This window comes from Momordica charantia (assembly GCF_013281855.1).
Source record: "Momordica charantia cultivar OHB3-1 chromosome 4 unlocalized genomic scaffold, Mcharantia_2.0 BLBB01000004.1, whole genome shotgun sequence".
Taxonomy (NCBI): domain Eukaryota; kingdom Viridiplantae; phylum Streptophyta; class Magnoliopsida; order Cucurbitales; family Cucurbitaceae; genus Momordica; species Momordica charantia.
Window position 1 is genome coordinate 9,997,212 of NW_028275162.1, and position 26,809 is coordinate 10,024,020.

At 38.0% G+C, this 26,809-nt stretch overlaps 1 protein-coding gene and 1 pseudogene across 1 annotated transcript in view; one reads left to right on the forward strand and one right to left on the reverse strand.

Moving 5' to 3' along the window:
• Positions 1-436: 436 nt before the first annotated feature.
• The window catches only part of RBL10 (RHOMBOID-like protein 10), a 30,554-nt gene continuing 4,181 nt past the window's right edge, over positions 437-26,809 (forward strand). The window contains exons 1-8 of the mRNA XM_022299323.2: positions 437-745; positions 7,083-7,342; positions 7,476-7,530; positions 7,628-7,708; positions 7,798-7,894; positions 7,972-8,039; positions 8,231-8,329; positions 8,618-8,659. Of these exons, the coding sequence (XP_022155015.1) occupies positions 581-745; positions 7,083-7,342; positions 7,476-7,530; positions 7,628-7,708; positions 7,798-7,894; positions 7,972-8,039; positions 8,231-8,329; positions 8,618-8,659 (867 nt within the window). The 5' untranslated portion in view covers positions 437-580. The remainder of the gene's footprint in view (positions 746-7,082; positions 7,343-7,475; positions 7,531-7,627; positions 7,709-7,797; positions 7,895-7,971; positions 8,040-8,230; positions 8,330-8,617; positions 8,660-26,809) is intronic.
• Positions 8,666-16,465, reverse strand: LOC148211763 (uncharacterized; annotated as a pseudogene).

Genomic DNA, 26,809 nt, shown 5'->3' on the forward strand with positions numbered 1-26,809 from the left:
TTAAAACAAAAATAAAAAAAATATAAAGATGAAAAATTTGGAGAGAAAGAAAAATAATAATAAATATTTAAAATATTAAAATTTTAAAAAGAGAAATAAATTTTTAGGAGATATTTACGAAGAAAAAATTTTAGAGTGAGAAAAATATTTGTTAGAGATAAATATGTTAAAGAAAAAAGTCAGAGTATCATAAAAAAAAGATTTTGGAAACGGAAATTTGTTTATGAAAACTATCCTTTTTTAGTTTACATAGAATTTTAAAATGATTTTAAAAAAATAAAAAACAGAAAATTGAATGGTTTTTATTTTTAAAAACAAAAAATCAAAAATAGAAAACGAATTTTGAAATCACTTTTTTGTCGACTCCGGGTGTCAAACGAGCATTGAGGGACGAAATGTGAGAAGAAAGAGATAAAAAAGGAGTTTGAAATCCATATTTTGTCCTCCCGAAAAAAAAAAAAAATTTAGCACAAAAATAACAAGTTAGGCGAGCAGGAAATAAGAGAATATTTTGCACATTTTTACAAATTTGAAACGCAGAGAGAAACCTGACACGTATAGAGAGCAAGAAGAGTGGAGAATGGTGGCAAATTATGGCGCCACACCTTTGGGCTTTCCTTTATACCTGGAACCCACCCCCGTTGATCTCTTTGCAACCGCCGCTTCTCTCCGTCTCGGCCGCCTCCTCCGCCGCCGTATTACCCATCACCTCTGCCTTTCCTTCACTCACTATTCCTTCCATAAGGTTCCCTCTTTCTCCCTACTTTCCCAATTTCAGTTTCGATATCCACATAAATCCTTGTAATTCAATTGCCTACTTTCACAACATCGCATTGTTTAATTGCGTATTTTATAACAGAAATTTATATAGATTTTTTACCAGTTTATTGTTTGTTTTTAAGCCAATTTATGGTGCAAGGACTTTTGGCTGGGATGTTGGGAATATTATATTCATTAAGCTAGACATTTTGTGAAAGGTTGACATTAGCCACCATTTGGGTGTTTGTTGGAATGCAGCATGAGAAAGATAGAAATTGGAGATGTTGAGCTTGAGCATTATAGAGATCAACATGTCTCCACGGGCTTTAATAACTTCTGATATTATCAGCATTATTGTGCACATTTAGGGGTTTGCTTGTAGGTAGAGTTTTGTATAATTCCTTTTTTAGCAGACACAACTTACAAAAAGAACAGTTATTTTCCTTTTTTCCCCTCCTGGAGGATTAGGTCTTCATGTAGTGGTCCTATTTCAAATTGTCGCCTCCTTCTAAATTTGAAATTATGTGACCAAGTGCAAAAATTCCCCCCGCCTGCACTGGAATCTTTTTGGGATCATCATCAACTCCAAGGTTAGCATGGACGTGGTCGTTTTACAGATTTAAAGCTCTTGAAAGTTTCCTTTTTTACAAAAGGCCTATGTAAGGGTTGCATGAAGCACTTCTAATTGGCTAGAAGGGATGTGTGGCTATAGTGACTAAACAATGGGGAACATTTACACCCAATTAGAAGGGATGTGTGGCTATAGTGACTAAACAATGGGGAACATTTACACCAAGTGATAACTAAATACACTATAGCGTCAAAAAGCTCCTCAATAGGTAGGTCTTTATCTTTGAAAGTTCTGTGGTTCCTTTCTCTCCAAGTGATCCAAGAAAATGATCGGATTAAATTCATCCAAAGCAGCTTCTTCTCTTTTTTGAAAGGGTGGCCGACGAGGGTGGCTTCCAAAAGAATAGGGTGGTCTGATGGTAGAGCATTGGACCACCCAGATGCAACCAGGCAGGAGTGCAGCTATGTTTCCGAGCTGGTTTTGCATATCCTGCACCATTGTGGGGATATAGACAGAAAAGGCAGCCGTCTTTGGAGCTTATATTGTTATTAATGGCTTGGTGTCTATACTCCCATTAAAAGAATTTTACCCTTTTTGGATAAGAGTCTTACCATATGGCTTCATAAAGTCGTGGTGAGGAGTCCACCTTGTGTCCCAATCCTCTATGATCTCATTTGCAATGAGAGAAGCATCAAGGATTTGTCGCCCGACAACTGCTCATTAGTAATAGTTAGTGACAGCACACTTTTTAATCCGATAGGAATGACCCTTAGGATAATAAAGGGATATTATTAGAGTATTGAGGGTACCTTAGTAATTAGATGAGAAAGTTGTTAGGGGGTGTTGTTATAAATAGAATGGGGGTGTAAGAATGAAGGATCCAATTTAGTGAGTATGTTTGAGGCTTGAGTGATATCTCAAGAGGGGAGGGTCCAAGTACCTCTAATACTTGGTAGCTATTGTAGTTCGTTTATCTTTTATAACTTTCAATATATTTTGGGTTCTAACATAATCTTTCGAAGAGGACTCTTGCAATAATCTTGTATAGACACGAATTGAGGCTAATAGGACGAAAATCCTCAACATATCTTGCATTAATCTTCTTGGGATAAGACTAACATAGGTTTCGTTGAGGCTAGCATTGATGATTTCAGTCTTAAAAAAATTTAGGAACAGCCTCATGATGTCGGCCTTGAGAATGTTCCAAAACTTTTTATAGAACTCTATTGGGAAACCATCTGGTCGAGGGGATTTATGCGACCCCAAATATTTGACTGTCCACCAAATGTCTTCCTCTATGAAAGAACTTTCTAGCTCTATGCTCTGTGAGGTGAAATCGAGTCCCATTCTAGGGGTGAGGGTGAAAACGGGTGCTTTCATTTTTGGTGTATGAGCTGTAAAAAAGGGAAATGGATTCGTACTCAATCTCTTTCATTAAGAGCGCTCTTAACATCGTTGGATTTTTGAGATAATACTCTTATGCCTCTTTGCAGCCACAATACAATGGAAAAAGGATGTGTTGAGATCCCTTTCTTTTAACCATCTGGATTTACAATGTTGCCTCCAAAGAACTTCTTCATTGGCCACCACTGTTAGGAGCTGTGCCTTAATAGCTCTCCTCTGTGAAATTTGCAAACCTTCCTCCTCCAAACTATCCAAGATGGATAGCTTTGGTAGAAGCTGGTTCTTTTGGAGGTTAATGTTGCCAGAAGTCTACTTGTTCCATGCTTTTGAGGACAAATTTCAGCCCTTTTAATTTCGGTATAAACCTGTGTCCTGGCCAACCTCTAAGAGGTGTGTTGGACCACCAATATTCGACCAAAGACAAGGAGTGGTGTTGCATTCACATATTCTCGAATCGAAACGGGGTGGGATCCCATTTAGTCATGCCAAAAGAAAGAAGGATGGGGTAATGGTTTGATGTTGGGCGATTCAACCGTTTGACAATGACATTCTGAAATTTGAGGAGAAAATCATGTAGCAAGAAATTTGTCAATTAGGGTGAGAGTTGGTGAATGCCTGAAATCAGACCAAGCGCAGAGCCTATTGGAGAGGGGTATATCCTGAAGGGATGCATTATCAATGAAATCATTGAAGCTGTGCATGTTCTTGTTGGGTCTTCGATAGTTGGACTTTTCAGTGGACCGGATAGTGTTGAAGTCTCCCCCCAAGAGCCAATGGTTAGAGCAAAGGTAAGAAAGATCCAGCAGCTCCCTTCTGAATAATGGTTTTTCTGCAGAATGCCAAGGACCGTAAACTCCTGTAAGCCATCAATTAAAGCCGTCAAGGAGAGTAATAAGGAGAGTCAAAGTAAAAAGGCCTGTAGTGATGCTGGAAACATGTAGAGATGGGTCATTCCACATAATGAGAATACCCCCTGATGAATCCAATGCGTCCAAGGAAGTCTAGTTGATAGCGCCATAGGGACTTGATAATGAGACGATCAGTCTTCTCCAACTTTGTTTCTTGGAGAATAACAATGGTAGGATTCTGTTTAAGGATGAGATTCTTGATAAGGACTCTTTTATCCCATGAGCCTAGACCCTGGACATTCCAAAGAAACGATGATGATCTAGAAATGGACGGCCCACATGTCATTTGCCTGTGCTGTTTATCATAGTTGATGGAGGATGTGAGGCCCGCAAGCTCCCTTTTCCATTTGTGTTCCTTCCGAAGGGTAAGCCTTTTCTTAGTGATTTTTGTAGGCAAGGGGGAGATACCCATTCCCATAGTATACAGCCACAAGACAACCAATTGAAGGCTTTTAGAAGGGTGAATGTTGGGTTGAACAGTGTTTGGGGGGGGGTGGGGGCAGTTGGGCTGATGATGTGAAATGCTATCTAAGATGCGAATGGGGGAGGCAGGGGAGGGGGTTCAGAAGAGAGAGGCCAGGCAGTGGTCAATGTTTTAAAAAGCCTAAGGCGGCTTCGAGGCTTTTTCTCACGAAGAGACGAGGCGTAAGCCTTGAGGCGGTGTGAGGCGTAAGCCTCATCTCAAATAGGAAAAGTCACAGAAATGTAGAACATTGTATTATTAATATGTTAGTGTTCATATAGAAGTATGAAATACATCATTTTTGTTTATTAGAACTAAAAATTAATTAATTCTAAAAATTTAGGAAAGTAAAAAAGAATACGGAAAATATTAAAAAACAAATAGGAAAAATATGGAGAAAGGAAAAACTTGAAAGAACACATCAATTATTTTTATTCGAAGTTATTAGAAGTTAGAACGGAAAACAATAATTAACCAAATTAGGAAATTTGTAGAATATTTTGGTGTAATATTCGTTGAAATTTTTGTAAGACCATATAACAATAGAAATGAGGTTGGGTTAGCCGACAGTGACATCACATATAGGAAAAAAAGAAAAGCTAGAACAAAAAAAGAAAAAAAAAAGTTGCTTGCTTGCTACCACTGTAAAACACTCCAATAAGCAAGTAATAAATAAAGGAATGGATAGTTGGCATTAAATAAGCCAAATACGGCCAAAAGCCACCGCATCAATTGTGTTTTTTAGTATAATTGCCCTGGAGGTTGAGGCTTATGCCTTTCAAGCCTCAGAGGCATAAGCAAAGCGGCTTACGCCTCCATATTTAAAGGCATAAGCCTCATTTTATGTGTCATGGGCATAAGCCTTGAGGCACCTCAAGTCCAACTCGCCTCAATGTGCTCCTCAAGGCTTAAGCCTCAAATGATTTTTAAAACACTGGCAGTGGTCATAATCAGAGAGAATATTGGAGTTTGGTGGATTGGTGGAGTGTTTTATTCCTGGAATGAGGAATGTACTTGTCTCAAAGATATTAAACACTATTTTAGGGCTTTCAGGGAGAAAGGTGGGGTCAGGGAGAGGAGCAATGGGGGAGAGATGGTCGGGCAGAGAAATGAGAGAGGGTAAGTTTGTTGCACAGGAGAAAGGGGAAGGAGAAATGGTGAAAGGTTGGATGGGGAGGGGGCTGTGTTAGATGGTTTAGCAGGCGCAGTTAGCGAGACCGATGAAGATGGTTAGCGCTAGGGGAGGGGAGAGTAGGAGGAGAAAGGGGTGTATGACGGGTCACAATGGGAGGGACAAGTCTCAAAGGGCTATTTTTGTGAAGTGAGTTGATGGGTCAAGAGCTGTCGCAGGGGAAGACAGGAAGTGGGGCCCACGAGTGTCACAGAGGTACTAGGTAAGGTGTGGTGCAGAGTGCTTTCAACGAAGGGGCTGATTTCTTTCCCATTTTGTGAAACCAAAGGGTACGGTCCCATCAGACAATCAGATTGGCTCCCTAGAGCGTTGTGGAGGCAGATTACGATGGATTCCGGTTGAAAAGCCCAGAAAGAATTAAGGCTTGTAAAAAGGATCGATCAGGACCGAAAGCTGCTGTGATGTTGTTGTGGGGATCTGTACCTCTAATGGGATAAAACCGAAAGGATTATCTTTTACTCTAATGGTGGCCTCCATTAGGTCTATCCGGGATAGAGTTTTCTTGGTGGTTTCGATGTATCCTCGGCAAGAATCACCCAATATACCTCAACGTCTCTTTGTCCCATTTGTCAAGGGGAAGGTTTCAGATTTTAATCCAATGGCAAAACATATATATATATATACTTCCCTAGAAAAGTAGGATGTTTTAGTGGAGTTCAGGATGTTAGATTGACTTTGACGACATCATTCTTCCTTATTGATTGGAGGAGTTATAAAATTTCTCTTAAGTGCCTTCTCCATTCAAAGAGGAAACCTATTGGAGGCAAATTTGTTTCTTTTTTTTTTTTTTTTTTTTTTTTGATAATTGGGAGTCGAAATTTTGCTCTCCCATACCCAGAGGCACTCGTGCTTGCCCCAAGGCTCGGACCAGGGAGACATCGAGGCTTTTTTTGTATTAAGCTCACCGTAAGGGTCGAACTTGAGACCTCTAAGCCATGACCAAGAGACCCTAAGTTCTTGCCAACCAGGTTGCCCCTTTGGGGCAAAAATTTAAACTTAAAATTGCTTTGTGAAGGTCATGCAAACACTTTAAATTTGCTTTGTGAAGGTCACACAAACACCAAGAATATAGATACGGGATGAATGGCTGCTCACAGAGGCAAGTTTTGCTTATTTGCCTCTGCTCCCCACAGTCCCAACCTAGAATGGATGACATTTGGCCCATGGTATCTTTGGGACAGTTTGTTGTTGATCCTGCGAACAAGTAACTATTGCCCATATGGTTGGGTTGGAGTTTAATAGAAGATGAGAAGAAGTTCATGGTTTAGCAAAATTTCATCATTCGTGATGCTCCATTTCTTTGTTTTGTAACCATTCTTCCTATGTAATTAACTATAAGGGGGATTTTTTTCCTTTCTTTTGGTAAACTCCTAATGGGCGGTATATAATCTTTTTGTATTTAAATTTTCTTTATATATCTATGAAAAGCATTTCATTTTCATAAATTTTATTTCTCATATTGCTCTGCATTACACAAGATTATGATATCACCATAAACTTAATTTCTGGTGAACATATCTTTCCTATACATATAAGAAGCCGTATTTGAATTATGTAATGTTCGGATGTATAAAATGTCTTTACCAAGTTATTCAATGTGTATTGAGTTTGACTAGTTCAAATTGTTACTGTGGTGATCTTAACAAATATCTTTTTTAGCGTTTTATACCTTTTTATTGGTGAATCTTGATTTTTGTTCTTAACTCCATTTTTTATATTTATTGAAACATAGTACTTTGTGATAATAATTTCTTTTGTTGTCATATTCTATTCCTTTTCCAACAGAAATTTGCTCCCCTTAATGACATCTCTTCTAAAGTGAAGGATGCATGGTGTCCAAGAGCTCTCCATTTTCCAGGATTAAATTTTCTTGAAGTATCTAAGGATATTATATCATCCAATTATTCTGCTTGTTTGTTTCTCTTTGGTGGCGGGAAAACTGGGAACAGCTTAAGAAATGAGCGGAAATCTGACTGGAAAACTTCAAATAGAAATCCACTGAACAATCAAAGATGGACCAATATTCTTCTTGCTGTTAATATTTTGTGAGTTTTACTGTTAGCCCTTTTCTCTTACACAGATATAGTTACTCCATTATGTTATCTGATGTATATCTTTTATTTTATTCTTTTAGATCCTCCATATCTTATCTGTTATATGTGTGTGTGTTTGCCACAGAACTTACCTGGCACAAGTCGCCTCACAAGGAAAGTTACTCCTATGGGGAGCTAAGGTGATAGTTAGTACATATATTATATTTTGGGTTTAGAATTTTGAAATTGTGTTCATGGGATGTGATGTTTACTGCATGGTTGACTTATAATTTTCAGATAAATGGGCTAATTGATCAAGGACAACTATGGAGGCTGGTCACGTCTTCTTTTTTGCATGCAAATATTGGGCACTTGATGGTATCTGGTTCTATATTTTGCGGTACAGGTTATATTACTTTTGTCTATTTTAATGATTGGAAATCAACAGTTGCATGTTTTTATTGCAGGTTAACTGTTATTCTTTAAATTCTATTGGTCCTGCTGTGGAGAAAATCTCTGGTACTCGGAGATTTCTTGCAGTGTACTTTGCCTCAGCAATTGCAAGTACAGCTCGTAATCTCAATAAAATAGCCATGATATTATTAGATACCTTTTTGATTCCATCGTTTCAAGAAAATCAGGTTCATCAGTGAGTTATTGGTTCTGCAACGCACCTTCGGTTGGTGCATCTGGAGCAATCTTTGGATTGGTATGACTCGTCCTTTGCATTGCATCCTTCATTGGTGCTGATAATAGTAGATGCATGAGTTGATTGAGCGTTGTGTACATATTGCTAACGTGAGAGGAAAAAAAAGATATGCTTGTTTCGTTTAAGCTATTGTGATGAATGGTTGGCTTTTTTTGTTCCCAAGTATTCTAATTTTTAGTCTTCTGATTCAGGTTGGATCCTTTGCTGTGTTTGTTGTGAGACATAGGAAACTGGTTGGTAGGGGCAAAGAAGATCTTCGACACATCGCTCATATTATTCTTTTAAATATGGTATGTTTTCAATTCCCTTTTTTGTTATCAGAATTTCTTATGGTTTTCAAATTATCATATTATGGTAAGAAAAGAGAAAATAAATATCACGTGAGCATTCAGAATTATGATCAGTGTGCCTGGTTTAGTAGTTTGACTTCAACCTGGCAGATCGGTTGGTAATCTCTTACAAGCACAAGACCTAGAAATGCATCGATAATAACTTTGTGTGTATATTAGTTTGTGAATTGGCATTTAAATTTTTTTCTGTAATTAGGGGAATAATATCCATAATCATTTGGCTTGCAGGCTATTGGGATGATGTCCACAGGCATCGATAACTGGGGACACGTAAGTTTGAGAGTATACGATTTATTTATCTACTTATCCCTTCGAAGATTATTTATTTTCAGTTAGCAAGGCAATTACTCTATTATCATTTATGGGTAGATGAGAACTGTTTGTTTTTTTTTATTGGAAGATGTTTGGTTGCATAAATTCTGCTTGATACTGTGTGTCAGGATCCCAAATACTCGAAACGAAACAAGATAACTATATTGCAATATCAAAGAGAAATTACAATATCAATAGCTTTTCAAGCAGTGTTTTCGAGGCGCAAGGCGCACCGCAAGGCGACGAGTCCTTTGATCGCCTTGAGGCGAGAGGCGATACAAAGACGACGCCCGATTGAAGCGAGGCGCACCTTGATAAATAAGTAAAAATTATATATATAGTGCATAAATTACCTTAAAAAAATCAATACCAAAATAGTAAATGTCAACAAGATGCATAAAACAACCAAATTCTATAAGTTTAGTTCCAAATAAAGACAAGCAACATTAAGAAATTGTAGAGTCTGAAATAGAACAAAAAGTAAATATAAGTAATCAAAGCTCATCATCCTCATCTAAATCTAAATTCTCTTCATCTTGGACGTCCTCACAATCTTCCTTTTCCAATTCTTTTCTTCTTCTTCGGTGTCATCATCATCATCACTAACCACAACTTGCACTGATTTTCGAACTCTTGAAGTTGTAAGAATGGGAGTAGCAGGCGACTTTCCTTTAGATCTTGCATATGTTCTAGTTTGCCTTATGGGTTCTCTAACACCACTGGCCTCGGCTACATCTCCCCATGTGAGGTCGTCATCATCAAAGACCAACTCATTTTCTTCTTGACCATCTTCTTCTTCGAGTGTTCCGATCAACCATTCATTACTTTCATCAATATGATCCAAAGTAATTGGATCAAGTTGGTCTTGTAGAGTGTAGCGCTCTTTAAGTGCTTGGTTATATTTTATATAAACCAAGTCATTAAGACGCTTTTGCTCTAACCTGTTCCTCTTCTTTGAATGAATCTACAGAATTATTAACGATGTAGAGTCAAAAGTGGATTTTTCAATCTTCAACTAACAAGGGAAAAACCAAATTATTCTCACTTACGTGTTCAAAAACACTCCAATTGCACTCACAGCCAGAAGCGCTGCACGTTAGACTAAGGACTCTCATGGCTAACTTTCGTAAAATCGGAGCATTAACACCATAAAGAGACCACCATGCAGCTGTGCACATATTAAACAAATGATTTAGAATTTTAGTAGTTCAAACTTAAATATGTCTATTAAAAATTTAAAACTAAAAGTAATAAATAATGTCATTACCTGGTGTTTTAACACCCCTTGTCCTTATTGCTACATTACTCGAAAACATGCCTTTTGCTTCATTGTACAATTCTAATTCGATTGAACATTGAACTTGATCATCGATAGATGGTATTAATCGTTCTATAACTTTGATCAGACCATCCATGACCTCAGGATCTTGCATTATTCTCTCTTTGTTGTCATAAAAAAGAGATGGATTCAAATAATATCCGGCTACATGTAAAGGCCGATGAAGTTGACAATCCCACCTTTTATCAACAATCTCCCAAATCGGTCTATACTTCGCCTCATTTCCATTAAAACCACTCTTAATAGCCTCCTTTGCCCTATCCATAGCTTCGTAAATATAACCCATAGCCGGTTTATCACCATCTACTAGCCTCAACACACGAACTAAAGGGCCTGATGCTTTCAAAGTATACACAACTGAATTCCAAAAAGATGGCATCATAACGGTTTCAGCTGCTCTCTTCCCCTTTGGGTCCTTCGCCCATTTAGAGGTGGTCCATTTCTCAGAAATAAACATCTTCCTCAAATTGGCTTTATTTCTGTGAATACTGGCTAGGGTTAAAAATGAAGTTGCGAAGCGAGTCACAGCCGGTCTTACCAATTCATGTTGGTTAGTAAATTCTCTCATCATGTTTAGCACGTACAAGTGGTTGTAAATAAAACCACTAAGTGCCACAGCCTTCCGAAGACATCTTTTCACCTGCTCAATCTTTCCAATATCCTCCAAAATTAAATCTAGACAATGAGCAGTGCATGGTGTCCAATATAGATGAGGTCGCTTGGCTTCTAAAAGTTTTCCAGCTAGGACATAGTTTGAGGCATTATCCATCACAACTTGGACAACGTTTTCTTCTCCAATCTTCTCCACCATTCTATCTAAGAGTTGAAAAATCTTTTCTCCAGTTTTGATGTATGAAGATGCATCGATGGATTCCATAAACAACGTTCCAATAGATGAATGAACTAAAAGTTGATTAGTGTCCTATCCCTCCTATCAGGCCACTCATCTGACATCAGCGAACAACCATTTCTCTTCCATTCTACCTCATGATCGCCCATAAGATTTTTTGTGTACTGTACTTCTTTTTTCAAGTACGTTACTCGAGCTTCATGGTAAAAAGGAGATATCAAACCAGGGCCAAATTGCCCCACAGCTTCTAGCATCACTTCAAAACTTCTCAAGCGAATAGTATTTAGAGGAATACCTGCTTGATATATCCAACGGATGATGAATTGCACTGTAGCATCTCTCCCCTCTTTATCATATTTTTCAGTAATAGTTGATTGCTTCAACCTCTTCAATCGATTTCTATCATCAACAACTTTTCCAGGATGTTGATAAACAAATTTATCTATTGGCCCCTTTGGTCGCGGTGGTTTTAACACTGATGGACTACAAGAGTTACTACTTCCACTTCCACTTCCACTTCCTCTCCCTCTCCCACCCATACTACTCACATTATCACCTGTGTTTATTCTTGTTCGCTTGTTCATTGGGGTTGATGTTGATCCTGATCCACTACCACTACCACCAACTACTTCCATTTCATCTTCATCATCTTCTTCAATCAAAGTTAAATCTTCATACGTTGGGAGGGCAGTACTCTCTTCCCTTCTTGCTTTTGTTCTTGTTTGATACTCCTTCAATTCTTCTCTCACATTAGTTGGGCATTTCAAACATGCCTTTACATTTCTATTTCCCCTAACCAAATGGTTTGTTGCTCGGCAAACTCCACCTTTGGTAATTTTTCCACAAAACACGCATTTTCACGTGTTTGTATCTTTTGGATCATCCAATATGATGTATTACCAACCGGGATGCTTGCATTTGTTTCTACCTTATTCCATCCTAATATAATTCAAATTTGGAAGATAAAAAAAAAATGTAAAGGAAAGACTAAAGAGCCGCTGTGAAGTGTGAAGAAAGCCAAAGATTTAGAAAACTTTTGTGTGAAATAAAAGAGAGGAAACGAAAAGGAGTAAATGAGATATAAGAAATTAAGAAAAAAAAAAAACCTACGAAATTCGGACTATCACCTATCAGAGTGAGCGGTGGCGGCGGCGGCGGCTGCGACGGTAGCAGACGGCGACGGTGATGGTCGGAGACGGGGAAGCGGGCAACGGCCGGCGGAGACGACGGTGGTGAAGGCTGAAGATGAATGTCGAGAGGGAGGGAGGCAGAATGGGTTTTCGTTGTTGCACGTGCAGGGAAGGGGTTTTAAAAAGAAAAAGCTTTAAAAATTAAAAAAAAAAAAAGAAAAAGACGATCGCCTCCTTGAAGGAGGCGATCGCCTTGCCTCAGGCGACAGGCACGCCAAGGCGCCCAAAGGCGAGCGCCCGATTGAAGGCGCTCGCCTGGGCACCTTGCGAGGCACACCTGAGCGAAAATGCCTCGCCTCTCGCCTGAGGCGAGGGCCCGGGTGCGCCTCGAAAACACTGCTTTCAAGAGGGCTATCTCTCTCCCAAGAACCCTCTCAAGTCACCTTAAACTATTTATACCCTCCTTCCCCCCTACTACCTCTATTTATATCCATCTTACCCCTAGCTAATTACCATACTGCCGCTTCACTAACATACTAACAATATTCCCCATGTACCTCTATTAGGACTCAAACATGTTGTTGAGTCGTTGGTAAATTGCTTCAGCATCTACTGCAAAACCTAGGTCTGGAAATGTTTGAACGGTGACAAGCTTTAGACCTCCGTTCATTTTATTGGTTCTTTTGGGCTTCAACCATATCTAGATTTAGGAATTATCCTCTTTTTGTTTCTTTATGATTGAGTGGGTTTATTTCTAAGGGGTGTTCTTTTTATATGGTTGTTTTTCATTTGACAGATTTACCAGGCCTTCTCAGGTTGGGTTTTCGTTCTTCTTATGAAAGTTTTATTTTAAACACCAACAAAAGCTAAAGAAAAGCATGCTTATGGTTATGGTGAATAATGTGTGAGAGAGTCTGCGTGAAGTTAAAAAATCAGTAGTCCTTAATTAAAAGGTTGGAATAGATGGCTTGTGGCTGAAGAACTCAATGGTAAAGAGAAACATATTTTTCTTTTCCTTCCAATTTTGTTGGAGTGCAGGGTGTTTGTTTTGTAGCTGAAAAGTTGTGGGGAGTGGATTGTGCATGATGTTGGAATTGGAAAAGAGAATTGACATTAATTTGGGTTTTGTGGGTTGGTTTGGATCGGGTTTTGGCCTAAATGACATTGAGCAACGTGTTGGTTTAAGAAAGATAAAAAACCAATGTTTAAACTAACTTTTTGAAAACCGAACCAACCACTTGACAAAAATCATTAGCACGTCATTGTATAGTTTACAACTTTCATGGACATCTTTTAGGTTGAAGCATGCAAACTTGATCAACATGACGAGGTGGATGGTTTGTGCTTGTTAATAATGCAAAGTGGTAACATCTCAGCTAGTTGGGGAGGGTCTTTTAAGTCAAGATAGACTATCCTTTGGTGTAATGGATGAGGTTGATGGCTTCTCTAAGTCACCATTGGAGCCCTCATCTTGTTGCCTTTGGTGTTCCTCGATGATGTTTTTTTTTTTGAACAAGATACGAACTTTTCATTGTATGGAAAGGAACAAAAGTTGTTCAAAGATACAAATTCCCGAAGGAGCGAGAGAGAAAAACTAAAAGAGACAAACTTCCTAAAGAGAGCACTTAAAGCAAACAAGAATTAAACTGGAGCAATAAAGGCCACCCAAGACAACATAACAAAAAGGATCAAAACTAGAAATCTAAAAGAGATGCGGGCTAAAGGGGCATTTCCAGACCGAGAATCACGAAGATGTCGACTTTGCGCTATGCCATATAATCTCAGGATTGCTTCGATTCCTTGAAGGCCACCCAAGACAACATAACAAAAAGGATTAAAACTAGAAATCTAAAAGAGATGCTTTAAACTTGGCTAGACGGCAACTATCCACCTATGACTTGCTTTTTCCTTGAGACAACGAACCAAAAAGAGGACTCCACTTCACTGCAACCCAGAAAAATTCTGACTCCAAACTAGAAGGAATTTCCTGCTTGATACCAACAAAGCATAATCGCAGAACAAAATAAAAACAAGAATCTGATTTCTTCCACTCCTCTAAGAAAAAGTGTTGCCCCCAGAACCAACACTTTCTCCAAAAAGACCAACTGAACCGCCAAAGAAAGCAACCCAGATGATGTACTCACCCATGTATCCTCGAGTGATCAGTCATTCAATCTCATTCTTGTTAATGTGATAGTTGTTGGTATTGTGTCTTGTTAATGTGATAGTTGTTGGTATTGTGTCCTGCCCTCATGAAAGTCCTAGTAGGGCAAGTCTAGCTTGACATCATCTTGTTCAGGTTTCTTCGGGGTAGAGGCTTTTATGTCAAGATAGACTCTCTTGTGCTGCAGATCAGATTGATGACCTTTATCATCTTTTCAAGTCATCATTGGAGTCTTCATCTTGTTGCCTTTGGTGGTTCTCATTGACGTACTCCCCCATGTATCTCCGGGTGATGAGGCGTTCAATTTCTTTCTCGTAAATTTGATAGTCCTCAATCTTGTGTTTATGACTCGTGAAAGTCACAGTAGGGCAAGCCTAGCTTGGCATCGTCGTCTTTAGGTTTCTTTGGCCATTCCATGTAGTCCTTCAACTTGAGCCCCAACTGTCAGTTCAAGATAGTAGACATTGAGCATTGGGTAACGTGTTACTTTGTTGGAAATTTGAACCACTCTGAGCTTTGTTTGAGCCAAGTGGAGCTCATCGAGTTCAATAATAGTCCTAGCAAGTCTCGAGGTTACGCTTTGCTAAGGTTGATGGAGCTAATCATCAATGTAATACTCGTTTCTTACCACACACACACAAAAAAAGAAAAAAAAAAGGTTGATGGAGCTAACTGTTTGACTGAGTTCTAGGTTGTTGACACTCCATCGACTTACAATCTTATCTTCAGTGTTTTAAAAAACTCGAGGCACTAAAGCTCAATAGACCTCTGGAGCTTAAGCGCGAGGCGCAAAAAAAAGCGCGGGCTTTTTTTCGCGAGGCACACTATATATAAAAATAAATAAAAATATATATATCCACATATAAAACATGTAAAAGCCAAATAAAATTAAAAAAAATATTATAAGTCTTTTAGGTTAAAGAGTCAATGGTCCACAAAAACATGAAAACAATCTTATACTAGTATGATAGTTCATAATGAAGAAATTCTAACGTTCTGTTTTAGAGAGAGAAAGATAAAAAGAGAGCTTATTGTTTTAGAGAAAGGGAGAGAGAGCTTATAGAAAGGAAGAGACAAAAAGATAGAGACAAAATTAGAAAAAGAGAGAGAGAGATTACCCTACTGCCGTGGAGGCTGAGAAACTACAGAACAGAAAGAGAGGGAAAGTTGGAGGAAATCGTGGAGGTGGTTTCGTTTTTTAGAAGATTCTGCTGTGATTTTGTGGAAGTTTTGTTTAAACATTATGGGCTTGGGCCCATTTTCGACCAGCAGCATTTAGACTTGGTAAAAAAAAGACCCTAAACGCAAGGTCTGTGTTTAGGGTCATTAGGGTTTTTTTTTTTTTTTTTTATTTGGTAACAAATGCCCACAAAGTGCAAATTACTTGCACTTCAGGGCTTCGAGGGAGGCGCGCGCTTAAAGCGCGCCTCCTTCAATTCGCCTCGCCTTTTCAAGGCGAGGCACATATTCTGCACATAGTGCCTAGACACGCTTTTTAAAACACTGCTTATCTTGGGTTGATACTGGCTCTTTTTATGATAGCAGTTTAATCAAAACCTCTTCAGAGACCAAGCAATGTGACTGCCAAAGCTAAAGGGCCAGTATAACAACTATTTGTTGGGGCCTCTAACTCTTGTGCCTGAGTTGACTCACAATTGAGTCAAGTACCTCAAAGGAAAGTTTAAGCACATTTAGATACATCCCATCAACTTGGTAAAAATATTGGTTTATAACTTTCAGGCAATATCAAAATTGATGTGAGTCATTTTCTTAAAACTAATGGGTCTATTTTCGCATGGGGTATCACCTATGTACTTAAAGTGATCTATCATTTCTATTGGTTAGGAAAAAACAGAGGAAATTTTCATTGAGTGCAACTTGATCATCCAAGAGGAATTCAACGACTCCCTGACATTGGGTTTATTAGAGAAGTCAAGTATACTCTGTTGGTTGGAAGGCATAGTGGTGGTTACAAAGAAAAAAATAAAAGTGGAGGGTGTAGTTTGACTTCATCAATTTGAACAAGGATATTCGATAGACTTTTTTCATGGTCATAGAGTAAAGAAATGGTCGATGCAATGATTTGGTATGAGCTGCTGTGCTTCTTTGACACCTTCTCAAGTTACAATTAAATCCTCATCCATCTAGTAGCTTGAAATAAAACAATATTTATAATGGACAAAAGAACATACTGTTACAAACTCAACTCATGCCCTTTGGTCTGTAAAATGCAAACATCACTAGGCTCATCAACAAAATATTCTTTTTTTATAGTGTAAGAAACAATTTCATTGATGAGTGAAATTACAAAAGCCCAAGAAGGGTTACATAAGACACTTCCAATTTGTCAAGAGGGAAGTATAGCTACTGTGGTGGAAAATAGGAAAAGTTTTTATACCAAGTGACCACTTTGTAAACTATAGTATCAAAAAACCTCTCAAAAGGTTCTTGTTTATCGTTGAAGGTATGCTGATTCCTTTCGCCCCAAATAGTCCAAAGGAAAGCTTGTATAAAACTTGTCCAAAGCAATTCATTTTTGTTTTTGAAAGGGTGCCTGACAAGAGTGGCATCAAGCAAGGTAAGGGGATCATTTGGCAGACCTGTGTACCATCCAAATGTGTTGAGAATCATCCTCCAAAAAGTAGAAGCATAGGTGCAGGCGGTAAAAAGGTGCGCTTGAGATTCCAAAGTGTCCTTGCAAATGGTACACCACTGTGGAGAAAGAACCATGTAGGGGAACCTTCTTTGTAGCTTGTCATTTGTGTTGATGGCACGGTGACTAAGCTCCCAAAGAAAAAACTTACTTGTTTTGGGCAAATACCTTCCAAATAGCTTTGTAGGGACTAGATCGGGGGATTTGGCCTCAGTGTGTGAGATCCCTAATCAGAGAGCATGTGGAAAATGACCCATTTGCCTCCAATTTCCAGAAAAAAAAAAACATACCTTTCAGCTGTCAGATGGACCTTAGATAGTTGAAAGCTAAGTGCTGCCCATTCATCAATCTCTGCATCCTTGAGGTTCCTTCTTAAGTTCAAATTTCAGATGTATTTTCTGTCCAGAAAGCAGAAATGGGAGCCTTTTTTCTCAATGTTAATGCAAAAAGGAGGGTATATGATTGTTTGAGGGGCTTTCAGTTAACCAAGGTTGCTGCCAGAAAGAAATGCTACTGCCATCATCGATTTTGTAAGCCAGCCGGTTGAAAATCAGATTCTATGTCCTTAAAATGGCTTTAAGGGCTCTTTGCTGAAGGTAGGGATGAAGAGATGGGTTTGTGGTTCCATGATGCTTTACCATATTTTGCCTCGATGACCTCCCTCCAAAAAGCCGTGTCCTCCCTAATGTATCTCCAATGCCATTTAGCAAGGAGTATTCTGTTTTTCATCTTAATATTTGCAAACCCTAGGCCCCCTTCGAGGATTGGTTGTTGTGTAATAGCTTTTTTGACTAGGTGGAGACCATTGTTTTCCCTATTGCCTTTCCAGAGGAAATTTGTGAAGATGCTGTCAAGAAATTGAGCAACTTTATTGGGCAATGGGAAGAGGGATAGATAATAGGTGGGGAGGTTTGTGAGTGTGGCTTGGATGAGTGTGTGTCTACCACCTTTAGAGATGTAGGAGCTTTTCCAAGATAAAAGGCGCTTTTGGACTTTCTCTATCATAGGATCCCAAAAAGAGATAGACCGATGCTTGCCATAAAGGGGTAAGCCGAGATAAGTGGACAGCCAGCTACCTCTTTTGCAAGCAAACTTCAATTCTAGAGATGACAGCTCGTTTTCCTCTAGATTAATCCCCAAGATTTCGGATTTTTGGTGATTTAAGTTAAGCCTGGATGCTACCTCAAAGAAACTAATGATGTTGAACATGATGAGAGAGGAGACTTCATATGGAGAGAAAAGGATGGTGTCGTCCGCAAATTGTAGATGGTGAATGGACAGGGTGTTGCACCCAATATCAAGGCCTTTAATAAGGTTGCTGTTTGATGCATGTGTCATCAATCTAATAAAAACATCCACAACCAAGATAAATAGAAAGGGGGAGAGGGGATCCCCTTGACGAAGACCCTTAGATGCAATAAATTTACCCCGAGGACGACCGTTGATAATTATGGAGAAATTTGCTGAAGAGACACAACCCCGAATCCAATTTCTCCAAGTGTTTCCAAATCCTTTGGCTGCAAGTATCTCATCGAGAAAATTCCAATCAACTTTGTCGAATGCCTTTTCGATGTCAAGCTTTATGACCACTCCCTTTCTCTTTTTCTTATCCCATTCCCCAATGATCTCGTCTACAATTAGAGATGCATCAAGGATTTGTCTTCCAGCCACAAAAGCAAATTGTTCTTTGGTGATGGTGTGTGGTAGAAGTCTTTTTAGCCTTACGGATAGAACTCTAGCAATGATCTTGTAAAGGCATGAAATGAGATTGATGGGACGAAAATCTGCAACCTTTCGAGCATCAACCTTCTTTGGGATGAGACAAATATATGTTTCATTGAGGCTTGCATTGATAATACCGTTAAAAAAATCTTGGAACACCCTCATGACGTCAGGCTTAAGAGTGTTCCAAAATTGTTTATAGAACTGTGCTGTAAATCCATCGGACCCGGGAGATTTGTTTTTCCCTAAATCCTTTACTGCTCTCCAAATTTCCACTTCTGAAAAAGGTTGCTCTAAATCGGAACTTTGTTGAGCAGTAATTGGGCTCCAATCTAGAGGCGTGTAGAGGCGTGGGGAGGTATCTTGAGCCTTCTTTTTTGGTGTATAACCTGTCAAAAAAAAGAGAGAAATTCGTGTCCAGCAGATCAACAAAATATTCAAAGATCAACTTGACAAGATGACACTGGCTCTTGTTAAAAAAATCCTTATCTCATATTTTCTTAAAAAATTCCAAGGGCGTTGAAATCCTCTTCGTCTACTTGGTAGGTCTTTGTGGGCAGTCTTCATTAGAGAAGAAACTGAAGAGAAGTTCCTGGTCTTCTATGTGAGCCTCCTTAATGTTGAGACCAAATATTCATAATTGGAAAAGTTGGTCCTTGTCCTGGTTGTCACAACTCAAAACTCAACCTGATGTAGTTATTATGTAAGGGTTGGTTAGTTAGTTAAGTTGAGAAAGGTTGTTAGGTTGTTATTAGTTATAAGTGTAGTTACCGTGTGGTTAATGTACCAGCAACCTCTTTAAATAGCTGCTGGTTTTCCTATTGTTATACATATTATTCTCTTCAAGAAATCAACCCCTGTATTGTACACCACAATCCATACTTTCAAGCTCATCAAATCCCTATACGTTCCACCTTCCCGTTGTATAATATTCTTTAGAAACTTAATATGTTTGGCAGATTGATAAAGTGGATGGTTGAGCTCGGCAAGTTCAATATATCCTTCAATCTCTTGTAGGTTTTGTAGCCAACATGAATGACATGCAAGCCAAGCACGTGATTGAAGAATTTGAGCCAAACAATCATGTCTTAGACCTATATATTCCATGTCGACAACTCATCTAGTAGCAACGGTTTTGTGGCAGGGTTGAGGCTGAGGACATCTAAGCGGGGTTACTTGAACTTTTTAGTAGACCATCGTTTCTAGTGACCTATTTGGATGTTCACTAAAAGATCAACAATAGATTTTATATTTTTTCTCTTGAGAACTAGGAGTTGGAACTTTACTCCCCTATACTGAGGGGCACCCGCATCCGTCTTAGGCCCAGATCTGGGAGACATCAAGCGTTTTTGATATTAAGCTTACCAAAAGGTTTGAACTTGAGACCTCTAAGCCAGTATGACCAAGAGACCTCAAGCCCTTGCCAACTGAGCTGCCCCTTGGGGGCTAACAATAGATTTCATTATCTATGATTATTAGATAACTATTGCATGAAGAATTAAAGTGATAAAGATGAAGCTTTTCTTCTCTTTTCCTCCATTTTTTGGTTTGCTTGTAATATAAAAAATGGACAAAGAGAGAGAACGAGAACACAGTTTATATGATGTTGAAAGAATGAGCAGTAGGTATATTAAAAGAAAGTTGTAGTCTTAAAACGATGGAAGGGCACCCTAGTTAAGATGACTTGTGGGCGAGGAATTCAATGGGTAAAGATCAACATTTTCTTCCCTCTTGTTGAACAGTGAACAAATTTAATATAAAAAATTAAATTAATAAATTTGTTTTTGGCTACATGGAGTTATAAAATAATGTAAATTTAAGTATGTCCCTTTTATATTTGTACAAAAACAACATACTGTGTGGTTTTTTGAATATGACATGCTACTTTTTATTTGATCAGTTTTATAAGGTTGAATAATATGCTGCTTTATAAAACGTAATATCAATTTTTATTCTATTATTTTTTTTTATATTCCTCGTTATTATTTAAGGTTGAAATAGGCGAAGGCTGCATGTAAAGGCCAGTTATAATATTGGTGTATGTGAAACATAGCTTAGAGAGAAATGTAGCTTAGAAAGGAGTATATGATTGTACAGGAAAAATTCATTTGAAGTACCTGCCATTTCCCTTCTTATCTGTTGACTTGACCTCCTGACTTGGGATGAAATCACGAAGATGTATAGCCATAAGCGCAGGAAGAATAAAAGGGCAGTGTAAAATGTAATAAACCCCACAAGGGAATATTGTTTGTTAGAGCTGAAGTCACTCACAACATCAAACTATAAAAGCTATGAGTTAAAAAGCAACTCATAGCTTGCGTCCAATTGAAACAAAGACGATTAGATTTCAAGAGTTGCAGTTAGTTTACACCTTTGTTGATGTGTCTATCTAGATCTATTAACCCACTGATGAACACAGTGCCTATGAAAGGCGATTTTGCTATAGCTGAAGTTATTGTGTCGATAGTAATAGAGGAGGGCTACATTCTTGGAAGGGGACTAAAGGGTTGTGTTACTCGAGTATTCTATGGAGCTTTCAAGTTAAATTCATGGTTGAAACTCTCATTAAAAGATCAATTACATCTTAAAAAGTGCTTCAAAAGGTGTCAGGTGTGCGGAGCCGGAGCCCACCATGTTTGCCCTCTTTTAGTCATTCTTTGTACTTGCACTCTGAGTAAGTGAAGGGGACAGGTTGGGAGATTCTAATCTCCGTTGTATCCTCTTGACCCAAAAATAAACTGGTTTCTGATACTTTATTTAGAGAGAAATTTTCAAGGCAACCAATTACGAAATAGAAATTTCTATCTTTATCCAAGTTCAAGATAGAGTTGGTAGTCAAACAAAAATTTGAGTGGATATTTATTGAGGGATCTTCAACCTCTCAGGCAGAGTATTTTTTTCAGGAATGTGAATGATATGACTTTAAATTTAAGGGGGAAAAAAGGAGTGTGTCACCATCGCAGCTTCAAACTTTCAATTTGGACAATTACCCTTCCTAAACTTATGAAAATCAAGTCAGTTCATTATATTCTACTAGTGGCAGTTTGAAAAATGTACAAACCACTCCATCAACTGTAAATATGGTTACAATTTAAACCTCTAACTGTAGAAGTTGTTAAAAAAAAGCATTAAAAAATGTTGCAATTTTACTCTCAAACTTATAAACTTGTTGCAATTAAAACTACCAATACAATCAAACTTAACCGTTTCTAGATTTGTAATGATAGAGTCTAATTTAATCATTCCATAAGTTGATAGGATAATTGCTCAAATTAAGTGTTTGGGAGTGATTTTTGCGATCTTTTCTAAATTTAACTGATTCTGTCTCAAACTCGTAGCGACAATGTGTATTACATATCTGTTCATGTATTTATTATTTTGTAATTGCCTATATTTATGATTATAATTTTTCTTTAAAATTTTTTTTTCCTCTCTCATGTTTGTTTTTTTCCTTCAAACTTTTATTTTCTCTTCACCCCACACACATGCTCATAATTTTTTGTGCAAAAATAAAATATTTTTTTAAAAATTTAATTTTTATTATTTGAAATTTTGATTGCTTTCGGACATATCTAGTACTCGGGTTGTAATGGAAGGAAAGACAATAGTCATTATTGAGAATTAGAAGCTTGTACTTCAATGGTCAGAGGAGATGTAAGCAAAAGGTTCGAGCAGCCATAAAAAGACATCTTAGTTGAACTTTAGGCAACCAGTGTTTTTAATTCTCAAAATGTAAGCAAATTGAGAGAGATTTGAAGGTATTCATAGCAGAGCTGAAGTTTGCAGTTATAAAGAAGTACAGACCTCTATCTGAGTCATTTATATATTCAGTTTGATGTGAATGCCTTGGCAACCACACCCTACCTATCGGATCCAATGTATAAATGTTTCAAGTTCAACTTCCTCGACATAACTCCCATCATCTAGGAGTATCATAAGTTGCTTCGAATGCCCTATTATGTTTAAAACTAAGATGTATGTCTATGATAAAAGATTAACTGGTAAGAAGGCTCCGACAAAACTTGTTGGAAATGTAACCGCTAGTGAGATGGAACATCAAATCAAGAGTAAATGCGGCACTGACGGAATATCATTAGATTACCTCATAGGTCTCATTCAACAACATAGGGGAGAAGAACTAAGCTTGGAACTCTTGCCATTGTGCCTGTTCGAGACCGTTTTGTTTCCCAATCTTCGAGGATACATAGATGTGAAAGTTGTCAGGTTGTTCCTCTAGATTCAACATGGTGTTAATCCGGTTTTATTTGTCATTGTCGAAACCATACATTCATTGGACTTCTGTAGAGTGCAAGGGAAAGACAGATTTATAGGTTGCAATCCTTTACTGTATATATGGCTACTGAGTCATCTGAAGGCCCACTCGAATGTGGTCATCCATAAATAAAATTCTTCAATCCATGGAATGTTGAAAGAAACTCAATTGTTGAATTCGAGATAGCTGAGTGCAAAGCAAACTTACCGAGCGAGATGTTTGGGTATCTTTCCTGAAGGAGTTAAGAACTAAAGACGTAATACAGAGAGCTCTATGAATGCATTAAGGCCAATCACTTACAGGTGTAGAAAGTTTCAGAATGTTATATTGTTTGGGTCTTTGGGAAAGTACCAGTTATGCGTCTCTTTTAGTTCTACGTCAAAATGTGGATAGAATAATTTGTTTCTATTATACATGGGTTGAAAGACTTTGACTACAAGTTGGAAGACTCGGGGAGGAAGGTTCTACAAGTAATAGATTCCTAAAGGGATTTTAAAAAGATAAATATTGAAAAGCATAGCGATTCCACCACGCCAGAATACAAGTCACGATACGAAGCTCACCAAACAATGTTTACAGTTAAGAAAAGGAAAGTGATGAAGAATAGCAAGTGACGTCTATCTAATGATAGGTTGTAGATGAAAGTACCAAATTAAAGATATAACTTATTGCTTCATCAGAATAATGAAAAGTTGGAAGCAACAGATTGCAGAGGCAGAGATGGACTTAGATGAAAACAAGAAAATTGTTGTATGATCAAATCAAGCTTGAGAATGAGAATCAGGAGTTAGACCTCGAAAACAGACAACTCGACGAAAAAATCAAAACCGTGAAAGGAAGTAAAGTTGCTTTACAAAAAGAAAATGATGCACGAATTACTAGCTTGGAGAATAGCATTGCATCTTTTCGACAAATTCTTTCTGAGCTAAATACAACAATCGAAGCACGTAATAGACAAGTGGTTGCATCCGAAGATAACTATAGTGCATTGCGTATGACCATTGAAAATCTAGAATATCGAATTCATAAATATCAAGATTCTGTAGCGAGGATATTATCAGAACATAGAAAATTGGTGGGAAAGTATGAGTTGCTTCTAAATAATGAAGCTAATGCAACAATTATTTGACTACAAAACCAGAGCTCAATTCAGAGTTGTGAAGATATGAAAGCTCGGGTAGACAGCGCCATAGAAAGAATATGAGCAATGGCTAGAAGAGCCGGGATATTTGCAGAGTGGGGGTTCCGAGCTTGGAAAAAACATTTCACCATTGCAATCCAATGAAGAAGAGTTAGAAGACTTTTTAGTTGTTCTATGCAAGGAACTATCCCATTTCAGTCGTTTCTTTTAGAGCATCAATAGTTATTTTTTGAGACAAAATACATGACTAAATCCAAAATACTTAAAACAATAACTATTGATGTTCTAAAAGAAATGCCTGAAATGGGATAGTTTCCTACATAGAACAACTAAAAAGTCTTATAACTCTGCTCCATTGAATTGCAGTGGTGAAATGTTCTTTTTGAGCTCATACCCCCACTCTGCAAATATACCGACTCTTCTAGCCATTGCCCATATTCTTTCTATGGCGCTGCCTATCCGAACTCTCATGTCTTCACAACTTTGAATTGAGCTCTGATTTTGTAGTCGAAGAATCGTTGAATAAGCTTCATTATTTAGAATCGACTCATACTTTCTACCAATTTTCTATGTTTTTGATAATATCCTCTCTACAGAATCTTGATATTTATGAATTCGATATTCTAGATTTTCAATGATCATACGCAATGCACTATTTGCTATCTTCGGATGCAACCACTTGTCTATTACGTGCTTCGATTGTTGTATTTAGCTCAGAAAGAAGTTGTCGAAAAGATGCAATGCTATTCTCCAAGCTAGTAATCCGTGCATCATTTTCTTTTTGTAAAGCAACTCTACTTCCGTTAATGGCTCTGATTTTTTTGTCAAGTTGCCTGTTTTCGAGGTCTAACTCCTGATTCTCATTCTCAAGATTGATTAGATTCTACAACAATTTTCTTGTTTCCATCAAGTCCTTCTTTGCCTCTGCAGTTTGTTGGTTCCATTGGTTCACTACTTGAAGCAACTTTTCATTCTTCTGGTGAAGCAATAAGTTATCTACCTTTAGTTTGGTACTTTCATCTATAGACGTCATTTGCTCTTCTTCATCCAATTTCCTTTATTTAAATGTAAACACTGTCCGGTGAGCTTCGTACCATGATTTGTATTCTGGCGTGGTGGAATCGCTATGCTTTTCGACATTTATCTTTTTAACATCCCTATAGAATTCTAACATTCTGTCCCAAGTCTTCCAGCTCGTAGTCAAAGTCAAAGTCTTCCAACCCATGTATTACAGGAACAAATTCTTCTATCAACATTTGATGTAGAACTAAAAGAGGCGTATAGCTGGTACTTCCCCAAGTACCCAATAATAGAACATTATGAAGTTTTTCACACTTGTAAGCGATTGGCTTTAAGGGCATCCATGCATAGAGCTCTCTATATTACTTCTTCAGTTTTTGACTCCTTCGAGAAAGATACCTATATATTTTTTATCAGTGAGGTTATTTTGCACTCAACTATTCAGTAATTGGATTTCTTGCAACATTTCATGGATTGGAGAATTTTATTTGTAGATGACCAAATTTGAGTGGGAACTTCATATGATTCATCGACCATTCATATAGTAAAAGAGTGCAACCTATAAACCTGTCTTTCCATTGCACTCTGCAGAAGTCTAATGAACGTGTGGTTTCGACGAGAACAGCTAAAACCCGATAACGCCATGTTGAATCAAGAGGAACAACCTGACGACTTTCACGTCTATGTATCCTCAAAGTTGGGATACAGAACGTTCCGCACAATGAAAAGAACTCCAAGCTTAGTTCTTGACCCCTATATTGTTGAGACCTATGAGGTAATCCAACGATATTCCGTCATTGCCGCCTTTACTCTTGATTTAATGTTCTATCTCACTAACAGTTAAATTTCCAACAAGTTTTGTTAGAGCCATCTTCTTACCAGTCAATCTTTTATCATAGAAATACATCTTGGTTTCGAACATAACAATTATTCGAAGCAACTTTTGATACTTTTCGATGGTGGGAGTCATGTCGAGGGAGTTGAACTTGAAACATTTATAAACTGGATCCTAGAAGTAGAGTGCAATTGCGAAGGCACCCACATCAACCTGAATATATAAAAGACGATGTGCCCGTAGGAGTGTTCACGGGTCGGGTTAGGAGGTTATTTGGGCCAACTCGAATTTTTGGGTTGATTAGATCAAAGAACCGGTGGAATCGAACATGACGGTCAATCCAGCCCAAAATTTTCGGGTTGGGTCACCGGGTTGCTCCTAGTTTCAAGTTCCAAATCCAAACAAATCATCTCAATTTAAAGTTCTATATCCAAACAAATCATCATAATTTCAAGTTTTATATCAAAGAAATCATCATAATTTCAAGTTCTAGATCCAAACAAATCGTCATAGTTTCAAGATCTAGATCCAAATAAACCATCCCAGTTTTAAGTTCCAGATCCAAACAAACCAACAGAAAGAAATATTAGGAAATCCAATCACATTAAAAAAAATCCAACTTAACATTCATACTTCACAACAGATATAGAGATGGCAGCAATAGGCGACAAACGACAGCGATAGGAGCCTATGACGATGGACGACGACGATAGGGGCATGTGGCGACGAACAATTAGAGAGGTGAGAGATGAGAGTGATGAAATTGGAGACGAAATCATGATAGATTAGAGATATGAGATCAAGTTTGAGGGATGAGGTGATAAAATAGGAGATGAAAGAGGTGAGATGGAGAGAAAACCTTGAAAAGGAGATGGAGGAGGTGCGGGAGAAGAGAAAGGAAACCCTAGAACTTAAATACAAGTATATATAATATTAAAATATATGACTTCGGTTCGAATCAATTTTTTTTTTTTTTTGTTG